The sequence below is a fragment of the Durio zibethinus genome, chromosome 25, assembly GCF_047325235.1.
Source record: "Durio zibethinus cultivar Kanyao isolate XHJ-2024 chromosome 25, ASM4732523v1, whole genome shotgun sequence".
Taxonomy (NCBI): domain Eukaryota; kingdom Viridiplantae; phylum Streptophyta; class Magnoliopsida; order Malvales; family Malvaceae; genus Durio; species Durio zibethinus.
The window spans coordinates 5,641,144-5,653,991 of record NC_143186.1 but is presented as its reverse complement, the minus strand read 5'-3'; the positions used below and the strand labels follow the sequence as shown (position 1 = coordinate 5,653,991).

Below are 12,848 nucleotides of genomic sequence, written 5' to 3'. Positions count from 1 at the left end.
AAAAGCATCAAAGTTTTATAAGTTACTTGAGGATATGAATAAAGAACTTTAGAGGCATTAAATCATTCAAGGTTATCTTTCTATGTTCATTTTTTTCACTTGAAATGTTTATGTGGATGGATGGAAGCTCTTTGACTTTATTATTGGAGTTTATGAAAAAAATGTTTCCTTTTACAAAAATCATTGAATCTTATAAGGAATCAAAGAAGATGATCAAAGATTTGGGTTTTGGATATGAAAAAATTCATAGTTATCCTAATGATTGCATGTTGTATTGGGGTGATAAAAAAAATCAAGAATCTTATCTTTTGTGTCGTATTTCTCATTAGGTGGATAAAAATCTTGATGAAAGGTTGAATAAGGATGGTGATGAGGTCTATGTAAAAAAGAAGCTTGTAAAGGTTTTATACTATTTTTCATTAATACCAAGACTTCAATGACTCTTCATGTCTTCTAAAATTGTAGATTCTACAAGGTGGCATTATGAGAAGTGGATGAATAATGGATCACTAAGGCATTATATAGATTCTTTTACATGGAAATCATTTTATTCTAAATTTTCAAACTTTGCATATGATTCTCAAAATGTTATGCTTGGACTATCATCTAATGGATTTAACCCATTCAAAATGATGAGTGCTTCTTATAGTACTTGGCCAGTTGTATTAATTTTGTAGAATTTACCACCATGCATTACCATGAAGCAACAGTCATTTATCTTGTCTATGATAATTCTTGAGAAAAAAGATTCAGGTAATGATACAAACATCTACTTACAACCTCTTATTAAAGAGTTAAAATAATTATAAGAAAGATTTGAGACCTATGATGCATAAAAAAAAAATTCAATACGCATGCTGCTTTATTATGGACTATCAACAAATTTTTTACTTATGCAAATTAATCTGGTTGGAGCACAAAATGTTATTATGCTTGTCCATGTTATATTACGCAGACATGTTCGAAGTGATTACCTAATGGTAGGAAGTTCTATTATATGGCACATCATCGATGGTTAGATGATAATCATCGATTTAGATTTCAAAACCATCTCTTTAATGAAATTGAAGAGTTGAGGAGATCGTCTTTGTCAATTAGTGGGTCTAATATCTTATCAAAGTTAAAAGATGTCAATTTCATTTATGAAAAAATAACTCAATCAAGAAAAAGAGTGAGAGACTTCTTTGAAGGTGTCTGGCCTTATATTACTCAAGTTGGTGTTACTAATACTCAAGTTAGTAATATTGATGTTCAAAGTGATAAAGAGAACGATGAAGAAAATGACCCCAATAAGTCTGAGTTGTGAAAAAAAAAGTATCTTTTTTAAGTTACCTTATTAAGAATATAATTTATTACATCATAACCTTGATTTGATGCATATAAAGAAGAATGTTTGTGAAAATTTTATCGAGATAATTCTTAATGTGAATAAAAGATCAAAAGATAACTTAAAGAGTCAGCTTGACCTAGTTGATATGGGGATTCACCTTGACCTTTATCCGAAGTTGCTTTTTAATGGCAAATATCGATAGCCTCTTACTTGTTTTGAGATTTCTAAAGCTAAAAAAGATGAATTTTGCATGGTTTTGAAAAATGTGAAAGTTTCTAATGGTTATGCGCCAACTATATTGAGATGTGTGAATTTGAAAGAGAAAAAACTTTCTTCATTGAAGTCACATGATTATCACATTTTGATGCAAGACTTACTTCCTCTTGCTTTACGTTCATCAATGTCAAAGCAAGTCACTTTAGTGGTAATTGAATTAAGTAACATATTTAAAGCTCTATGTGGGAAAATTCTGAATGTGGAAGAGCTTAATAAACCTGAAGATCAAGTTGTGATTACTTTATGCTATTTAGAAAAGATTTTTCCTCTAAACTTCTTCACTATTATGATGCATTTGCTTATCCACCTTCATATGAAGCAAAAGTTAATAGATCAGTTTATTATTGATAGATGTATTCTATTGAAAGATATTATTTGTTAATAGCTTGATTAGGTTATTAATGTTGATCATTTCACTCTAGTTAAAAAGATATATGACAAATGTTTTATGCCATAGTTTTTTGGGGAGGTTAAAGTCTTATTGTCATAAAAATGCTATATGAAAGGTTCTATTGTTGAAGGATATTTAGCAGAAGAGTATATGATATTTTGTTCTCATTATTTGGAAAATGTTAAAACTAGATTTAATAGACTATCGTGAAATGTTGGTATGTAGCATGCTAACTTTGCCAACAGTTATCTTGTTGAAAGTTTTGGAAAACCAATAGACAAAGCTGAAATGGTAAAGTTAGATGATAAATCTTGAGCATAAGTACTTCGATATGTTTTTTTTCATCATGACTCAATCGAATCGTTTCGCATGTAAGTTTTTTTTGCAAGGAAATAATTCAATCCATTAAGCATAATTTATTATATTTTTGTTATTGTTAATACTTTATCATGATGCTTTGTAGTGAGTATAGAAGTAATTTGAGAGCTCGTGCACATCATCGATGATCAAACCCTCGAAAGATTGATAAGTTGTTCATCGAAAACTTTCATGAATAGTTAAGAGCAACTATAAGTAATGCCATACTTCCCATTATTAGATATCGACATAGAATGCTTAGGTATAACTAACATTAATAACATATATACATTTATTCCACCTTTATAGGTTTGGAATGGATGGCTTGTTAGTGAAGAGGTGAAGTATCTTTCATAAGGTTCGAATAGGATTATGAAATGATACAAAGGTTTCATCATCAATAGATTTAGATGTCACACTAAATCTCATGAGAGATTTAGAAATACATAAAATTTAGGAGTTGTTGTTACTTCATCAACAACTAGTTATGCTAGTGCTAGGGACACAAACCCTTTAGAGGGAAATGTTGACTATTATGGCATGATTAATGACATCATTAAGTTGGATTATTATGGCAAGTGAAAAGTTATCTTCTTTTGGTGTGATTGGACTAATGTGAATAGTACGAGGGGTATTAAGAAAGATCAGTATAAATTTACACTTGTGAATTTTTCTTGATTAATTCACACTGGACAATAGCTCATCGATGAACCTTATGTTTTTTTAATCTCAAGTCAAATGAGTTTTTTATTCTAAAGACCCCAAAGAATTAGGTTGGTTTGTTGTTTTTTGAAACACATCTAGAGACTAATTTGATATGGGGTTGGATACCAGATATGATGTTGAACATAGAGCTAAATGTTATCCTTTTGCTAAATAAAACTTGGATGAAAATATCTTCAGTACCTCTTCTCAGTGGGTTCACAAAAATGTTAATGAAGACATTTATGAACCATGATGGATCATCTATATTTTGCAATTCGAGTGTTTAAGACATAATATAATAAATGCTTGTATATAATTAATGTCGCATTCACTATTGTATATTTATTGTATTGTAAATCATACATTACATTTTAATTTAATTAAATCAATATATTCTTTATATATCGTTGGTTATGATTTCTTAACTTCTCAATATCTTTATATATGTTCTAAACTAATATTTTTTATGTATTCACTTTTATGATGCAGCTAATCTACAATGCGAATGAGTAGATTGAAAGGAATACATATAAGAGATATTACTTTAGAACCATCTGCGGCACTTGTTGAACTTGGTTATGGATTGAATCCTTTAAAGGGGAATGAACGTACTATCGGTTCTAACTCAATCACTTCTAACCCTTCAACTGCTATTAGATCTAGCAATATGGGAGGTCCAGATTTAAATAGTATCCCATCAATTGATTTGGTTTTTAATTTGAATGTAGGTATCATATAACCTATATTTAGAATTCAATATAATGATTAAAGTATTGGCATTTTACAAATTGATTTTTCATTTTTTGTAGTTGATAACAATGGTCAGTAGAGGACCAGAGGTTGAACAACTTTGAAAGAATTGTTTGCATTACCTCCGAACGAGCGTATTGTAGTGTTTGTAAACTTTGATCAGCAGCCAATTGGTGAAGATGCTCAACTATTGGCTGGATTTCTAGGCATGATCACCCGTAATGAAACTATTCATTATGAAACATGGCATAAAATTCCATCAAAGGTTAAGGTCAATGCTTTAAACTTTATTGAGGTATTATTATAATTAATTACATATAAAATATAATTATTTTACATTTGGTTTATTGATTCAAACTTTTCTTTTTGTGTTATTATAGTCAAGATTTGTACTTGAAATACCAACTTCATTTGTGCTTAAGTCATTGGAAAAGAAATGGAAAGACTATAAGCATAATTTAAAGAAAAAGTATTTCGATCGAAATACTACTATAGAGGCCACAATGAAAAATCTAACCCATAATGTGATTAGGTGGTAATATGAACAATTAGTTAGATTTTGATTCTCAAGAAAAGGAGAGATACTAATTTATAACTTTTAATATTAGTTTTAAATAATAAAAGTGTTTTATGCTTTAAGTTAGTAATATTTGTATTTCTACCATATACGTAATTATTTTTTATGACAGGAAAAAGAATAAATTGGGATTAGTAGCAAAAAACAATAGAAATATAGCCACACAAGTGGATCAAAAAGTTTTACAAGAAAGTAAAAAGAAATAGTATGTTTATGATATTAAACTTATCTTAATGAATGAACCTTTTGTGCCATTAAAAGGTAAAAATGTAAAATAACAGTTATTGTTCTATTTTAATAGTTTTGATAGTTTCAATACATGATATTAAACTTATCCAAAGTACTAAACTTAGTTTTCACGGTTGATATGTATGAAAAAGTTATTGTTTATGTCTATTTAAGATTTTTTATGTCGTTAATAGGTAAAAATATAAAATTGTTGTTATTGTTTTATTTTAACGATTTGGATAGCTTCAATACATGAAATAAACTTGTCAAAATGATTGAACTTGGTTTTTACAGTTGATATGTGTGAAAAAGTTGTCCTTTACATCTATTTGGGACTATTTTTGCCTTTAAAGGCAAAAATACAAATTAAACTTGTGGATGGCTTTTAACAGTTTGGATGGCTTCAATACATGATATTAAATTTGTCTAAATAACTGAATTTGATTTCCATAATCGATATGTGTGAAAGGCTAAAATGCTTTTATTGTTGATGTGTGTTTAAGACTTTTGTATTGTTAAAGGGCAAAAATATCATTTTATGGTTATATTTCTATTTTAACAATTTAGATAGATTAAATACATGATATTAACTTATTCAAAATTTTAAACTCAATTGACAGGCTTGATATGCATGAATAAGTTACAGTTGATATATATTTGACAATGATATATGTTTTTATATAGGATATTGGGATGGGTGACAAAATTGGATATGTGAAACTTTTTCGCTTAACATACACAAAAAAAGATAGATCTTACCTGAATGTCGAAACATAAAAAATTATGGTAATTTGTTACATCTATTTTATCAGAAAGTAAATATTTACTATTTTAACATATTATCAATTAATCATTAAACTTGATAATCTTATCTAATTAATTTATAAGAGAAAGTGAAAGAGAAAATGACTGTTGAGATTTAAGTAGCATTTGTCTATTGTGTCAATATGCAAGAATTGAAAAATCAAATTTTCACAGAAGTTGCTGAAAAAGAAAGGCATGGACGGGTCTGAGGAATTGGATTGGGTCTAACATCATCTACCTACTATAGACGTAGCTTTCAGCAATTTACATTCTCAATAAGTCAGTCTTCATGAGACATTTCCATATTGAGAGAGGAGTTGCAAACTATACAACAACATTTTCTAGCAAATGGAAGTAGGAGGAGAACATGAACGTGCCAAAATTGAAAAAGAATGTGCTAGAATAAACCAAGAGCGTGCAAAATTTCAATAGTTGCATGATTGATTCGATCATCTTATGAATTTTGTGCAATAACAATTTTTAGGAAGTAATCTCGATGGTCCACTAACTCAAGTATTATATTTAGTAAATATTTATATTTTTTTATATAAAAATAGCTTATTATTAAGTGTTAAAACTTATATGATATTATTCAGTAGGTTTTTAAGTACGCTAGTGACTAAGATGAAAAAATTCCTTCACTAAATGACAGTCTTCCAATATATACAGTCATCAATTTCATACATTTAAAATTTTTTGGTTAATGTACTAAAATAATTTGAATGTTATTATACTAATTATTAAACTTTGTGTTAATTACGTGCATATTTGAATGTGACTTATGTATTTATTAATATCAGTTTCTGAATTTAAGTTCATTTTTATTTCTTTTAACATTTTCTATTAATTAAAATAATAAATATTAAAAGACATTTTAAAAAAATAAATAAATTTCTTAATATCGTAGCGTTCGTGTTTAAGCATGCCCCTAAATTCTAAATTTAGTGACGTTTGTACCATAAAACTACCACTAAGATTAATGACATTCTTATCATAAAAACACTATTAAACTAGAGGTTTTCTTATCATAAAAATGTCATTAAATTAGTGACGTTTTTATGATACAAATGCCGCTATAGTGAAGATTGTCCTGATAAATGCCGCTTAATAAAACGATGTTTTATGATTTAAATGCCACCATACTAACAGCGTTTTTCTAATACAAACGTCACTAAATTAGTAGCGTTTTTTCATATATAAACCTGCAAATATAGCCGGGTTTTATAAAAAAATGCCACTATTTTTTCTAACACGTGTATAGCCGACATTCTTAGTGACGTTTTTTGTAAATGTCACAAATCGTTTAGTGACGTTTATAAATATTGCTAAACGTTGAAAAAAGTGTCACTAAAGACCTAAACCTCTATAGTGTTACCTTAACCTCTAATACTATTAAAATAAATGATAATATGGTAATCAACGTTATCGTAGATGACAAGTGACTATTAAGTGACAATGATATAGCCACCACGTGTTATATTTTTTAAAAATTATTTTACTTTAAGAAATTTATAACTTTTTATTTTTAAAATAAATTTATTTTTTAAAAAATTTACGATAAAGTAACTTTTTTCAAACAATAAAATCTAATTTTTAAATAAAAAGAAAAAAGAAATAAAATTTCTTAAAATTTCTCAAAAAATGATGTTTTTATTTTTATGTTTTAGATTTTTAAAAAATATGATACTTGATAGCCACATATTATTGTATAATAATCACGTGTCATATGCATAATCTTTGACTATCAACTTAACATTTATTTTATAAAGATGGTGTAATTTAATAGATAAAAATAAAATTTTTTTGATAAGAGAAATTCAAAAATAGATAGATTGTTTAGTTTTTTAAGTCAAGACAAGATGTGTTGTATTTAATAGTCTAAAACAAATAACTGCAAGTCATGTATTCGGGATGATCCCAACAAACGACTATCAACATGACTCAAATCTAAAATCTCTTGGTTGGAGAGAATGAATCTTAACCAATTAAGCTAATCATTTATTGATGATACAAGTAAATTTTAAATATTGCACGAGAAGTGATGAGGAGAACGCAGAATGGGTTCAGAGCATTTGTATGTCAGGTGATAAAGGGGTGGTACTAGCACGTATGATCACAGCATGGGTGATATGGACCGAAAGGAAGTGCAAGCAACCCAGAGCACGAATATCGCAACCCAGTCTACACAGATGCGATGGCAGCCTCCCAAGAACAACATAGACAAGGCCAATTTTGACGGCGCATTTAACCAACAATCACATAAGGGAGGGGCAGGTGTAGTGATTCGAGATAATATGGGAATAGTGTTGCCTGCAGCTGCCATTCCAATGGCTGATATAGGAGGACATTTCAGGTTGAAGCTGAGGCAGCCTGTAGAGCACTGGATTTTGCAGTAGAAATGAGGTTCACAAAAATTACTATTGAGGGGGATGCTCTGAGGATTATCAAGGCACTTATTGGACAAGCGACTGACTTGTCACCAGTAAGGAGTATTACTGATGATGCAAAGGACAAAATGAAAACATTTCCAGGTCTCTCATGTACTTCATAGTCCAAGAACATGTAACAAGGCAGCATACTTACTGCCAAGTTTCAGATAGCAAGTTCTCGCAAGACGAATATCATGATTTTCTCTCCAGAGCTGTGCTTGACTATTATAATACTGTGCTTGACTATTATAATACAATTTATTTATGAATGAAAAATTGTCATCTTCTTAAAATATATATATATATATCACACTTTAAAAATTATAATAATTCAGAAATTATTTAAGACACTTTATCCCTTTATTAAGAAAAAACAATTTATCGTCCTTGAATAAGATAACTATATGGACATATTTCAATATTTCATTAGTTAATTAACAGCCACGTCAATCTTCTCGTCAATTCATCTTATTTTTCTCATGTGCCCTTCTCCTAGTTTTTTTTTAATTTTCTTCAATGCTCTTCTGCTATTGACTACGTGTATATTTTGGTGTGAACACTTTTATTTTTCAATTAATTCGTAATGGATATCGAACGGTTTAGGTGGATTTTTGAATTTGGATATTTATAACCTTTTAGTACGGAGAAATAAAACCACCCATGGTACTGAAGTCTGCGCGTGGAATCTTAAAAAATTAAAATTCCAAAGTGATATCATCCTCCCGTCCTTTCTTTCAAAATGCAATCTGGAAAAATGAGCGAAAGATACGCACTACCCAAAGTATGTGGACCGACGATGAGTCGGTCGATCAAGGTGATATTGACTGCCACAACCGATAAGCAATCGTTCGATCCTCGGCCAATAAGGTATGATCGGTTATTTTATAAAAATTTTAAGATAATAATATTAATCAGAATAATTTTGATATTTTTTTAATTGACACAATTAGTGGAGAGTGGGTCCCACCTCCCCTCTTATGCCTTCTTTCATAAGTTTTCCATTGTGACCCTATCTATATAATTGTTATCGTTTTCTCGTTTTCAATTTTTTTTCTAAAATATATATATGTATATAATTTAGGTAAATGACTTCTCACTTCTCTTTTATGCAGCTATCAGTAGCAGCGTAGCAGTGTCACCTTCAGACGGCAGACCAATTTCAGTCTCAAGAGGGTGGATCTAATCCCTGCACGACGAAAACTGTCAATCCAAGCCCATTTTCGAACTAATCAGTACTGGCTCTGGTCTCTTAAGGCCGCATGTTAGCATCCTTTGACTGATGGAGGTCTGGCACGAATCTTGGTTGGACAACCACTGCCGACAGGGAAGTGGAAAGGGAAAAAATGAATAAAAGAAAAAGATTTCTTTCAGCCAAAGGCAAACAGGCAGAACAAGTTAGACCCATTACAATTATCCAAGATAATTCTCGTTTTTCCTTGTTCGTAGATTGCTTTCCCTCTCCTCTAGACTCTTTTTTTATTCCCTCTTTTCTGATGCATGCATAAAATGATGGGATTTGCCTTTTATGAAAAAAAAAAAAAAAAAACCTTCTTTTGTGTTTTAGGATAATTATGAATTATCTCTTAATTTTAAAGAAATATTGAATATTGATGTTTAGATTTTAAAAAAATATTGAATATTGCTGTTTAGATTTTAAAAATTTTTAATGTGTTATTTAAATTATAAATTTATTAATTAAAATAATATTTAAAAATTTATTTATTTATTACGTGTTATTATTTGAAATTAATTATTTTAAAAATAAATATTATATTAGTTAATAAATTTATAATTTAAATAATATGTTAAAAATTTTAAAGTTTAAATATTAAATTAAATATTTTATTATAGTTTAAGAATTATTTATAATATTATTTTTTTTTAACAAAAATGAAAAATCTTTTATTTATCCAATTATTCATAATTATAGTAGTAAAAATTTTGAGAGTTCATTTGAATTGATAGTAAAATTGATTTTGAAATAATAATGAGAGTTCATATGGATGAATAATAAAATTAATTTTAATAAATTTTTGAGAATTTATTTAGATGAATATTGAAATTCGTTTTAATGAAATTAAAAATAGTTATGATGGAGAAATTATTGGAACAATTAAATTAAAATTAATAGTGTAAATATGTGTTTAAATCTAAATATAATAATGATAATAAAGCTTTTTATTTTTATATTAAGATCGTCGTTCGTCGTGAGATCCAATTAATAGCTGACCGTTTCTTTTACACTAACAAATTGAAAAGTAACTCAAAATAATTATATCATGAGGTACTATTCAAATGCATTTCTTGTTGTACTTTAACTTTAAAAACAGAGTTGAATTTCGTTACTATTTTATCCTTGAATTCTATTATATCTACATCAGGTATCCCCAAACTTCAAATTAAAATAATGAACAAAAGGAAGCAAGGAATTAACTTGCTTGTCTATATGGATATATTGTCTCAAACTTATTATTTAATTTCTTAAATGGAAGATTGAAAGTTAATGTTTTGAGTATAATTCAATGATTGAATTAAATATTTGGGTGTTGATTTTTTTTCTTTTTTTTTTGGATTTGGAATATTCAAATTTGATTTTTCAGTGAACAATACATGTTCATACAATTGAAAGAATTGTTCAACATCTTATATGCCAAACTTTATATTCACATGATTTGCAATTTTTTCGAGTGACACATGCCCGTGATTTGTGGTTGTACATTCATAATACTCCTTGCATCTCATTTTTTTAAGATAATTCAAAATTATATATTTTTTAACATTTAAATTTTTTATTTTTTATATTTTAAAATTGTTTTTAAAATTTTATTATTTTTTGACATTAAAAATTATAAAATTTTAATTCTATTAAAAATTTAAATTTCAATATTAAATATATAAAAAAAAAAAAATTTTAAATATCATAAAAATAAATACAACCCCGACAATTTAACATGAAAGGAATAAGAAAAAAAAATGAATTTAAATGAAAGTAATAAAATATAAGAAATAATAATGAATGTGGAGTTGTGGACCAAACAAAAGGTATCGTTGGTAATCGGTCGAATAGCACGTTCGACTGGCGTTAAAGAAAAGAAATCGTTCCAAATCGCGCGACTTTTGGCGACATCGGCCGTCTCTGCTAGTTTTTATAGAGTAGCAAGGAGGAAAAGCCAAGCACTTAAGATCAGCAAAAAATTAACAATGAATCCCTTGACTCTGAGTAGAAGGAAGTCTCCCCTTTCGCTTCCAATTATAAAGCCCCGTTCTCGAAATTCCCTCAGAAACCATCACAAGGTATTTTTGGAACTTTAACTCAGGGAGTTTGTCTCATATATATATATACACACACACACATAGACGTCTTTCACAATTGAATTCGACACCCAGTTTTTTTTTTTTATTATAATGCAAATGTTTAAATTTCTTTCATTTACCTTAACTTTTTTTATCTGATCAATCAATTGAATAAAATAGTAAAGAAAAACCAAAAACAATGTTGCCATTGTGCTACTCATTGAATGTCATAATCTTTTTTGAAAATTGACTACATAATCAATTTGAAAGGGCCCTTTTTCATCTGGGTTAGCAGAAACAATGAGCTGGAGCATATGCTTGGTCACATATAAACCATGACCTAGAGCATATACTTAATTACATTGATCATTGTGATGCTGAGCAACCATTTTTATGAACTCTTGTTTGAGTTCCTATTAGGCTTCATGAAAGACTTCCATTTCCTTTATATTTTTCACTTTTTCTCCATGTTAGATATCAAATCAATCGCATAGGAATCATGCTTTATCATAAAAATTTTCCATGAGAGAGGAGATAATATCTCTAACTGAAAATTTATTTTGCACCAGAAGGAGAGAGGAAAGTCGAAGTACCCATGCAACCGCATGAAAAGGCTACGATCAGAGATGGACGAAATAAGTGTGGAACAAAAAAAGATCAGAGAAGGGCAAAGACAAGTAAGAGAAAAATTTGAAACCATTGAATTGGAATGTGGCCAACTCCGCAAGCAGACTGACCTTATAGTGCAGCAGAGTGTGAACACCCAAATCCGGCTTGCTGTCATGTTCCAAATCTTGAAGGCAAGAGAAAACCAAGAGTTTGACAAGGCAGCCAAACTCACTTTCGCTCTCCGGTACTTCTTCGGTGCATGTACTCTGCATGTAGTTCTTGTCAAAATTTGTGATCCTGTTGCTTACAAATACCTTTTCCATTTCTATTTATTGCAGAGAACTGATAGCGAGAGAGAATCAGCAAAAGGAAACACTTTCAAATAAATAAAGGGTGGGGACGATGAGCTCTGTTTGTATCATCTCTAGTTAGATTACTGATAATTCTTATTAGGAAATGACGATTACTTTAGACCTTATATCAACCTTTTTGTAAAGTTTATTTAGTTATGACTTACTTGGTTTTGTATCGTATTTGATGTGAAGGTGGATGAAAGTTCTAAGGAAAACCAATATTTCAATTGCTGCTGTTGCATTCAAATCTTCGCGTTTGCTTGTTTTGGTGTAATTGGTGTCGCTGTTTTATGTTCCCTATGTTCTTCAGTGTGGTCATCGTCTTTACTTCTACTTACCGTATGTGTTTTAGGGGATTTGATGTTGTGTTGAGTTTCCCTACGGATATTTCTTTTTTTTCTTTTCGTGGAAAATGAGTTTCCTATATATTTCAATGTATTGACCAAAAGAAAGAAATAAGAAGTTATCGTTATTTTCAAGTACGACTACTTTTATGATTTTTTTTTTCGATTTTTAATGAAAATTTGTATAATTAATGGGATACACTTGAAAGGTTTTTTTACTTACAAATAATGGGATACTATCTATACGATCTACTAATACATTAATAAAAATAAAATATGAAAAGTTTATCATATTAATTTTAATTTTTTCATATTCTATTAATAAATGAATTAAAAATAATCTTTTGAAAAGAATAAAAAAGAATACTTTTTTTAAAAAATATTTTATATTTTCTAATAAT

The 12,848-nt window shown here is 28.8% G+C and overlaps 1 protein-coding gene across 3 annotated transcripts; it reads left to right on the top strand.

Annotated features, from left to right (window-relative positions):
- The first annotated feature begins 10,784 nt into the window (after positions 1-10,784).
- On the top strand, positions 10,785-12,582 carry LOC111276649 (uncharacterized). 3 transcript variants are annotated; one of them, XM_022862400.2, is made up of 4 exons: positions 10,785-11,141; positions 11,714-11,994; positions 12,089-12,143; positions 12,296-12,582. In XM_022862400.2, exons 1-3 carry the CDS (start codon positions 10,860-10,862, stop codon positions 12,138-12,140), a joined length of 615 nt encoding a protein of 204 aa, XP_022718135.2. In that variant the 5' UTR covers positions 10,785-10,859; the 3' UTR covers positions 12,141-12,143; positions 12,296-12,582. The 3 variants fall into 3 exon arrangements, with proteins under 3 accessions (XP_022718135.2, XP_089610878.1, XP_022718134.2); XM_022862399.2 differs by having other exon boundaries at positions 10,818-11,141; positions 11,711-11,994; XM_089754752.1 differs by lacking the exon at positions 12,296-12,582 and having other exon boundaries at positions 10,817-11,141; positions 11,711-11,994; positions 12,089-12,266.
- Positions 12,583-12,848: the final 266 nt, after the last annotated feature.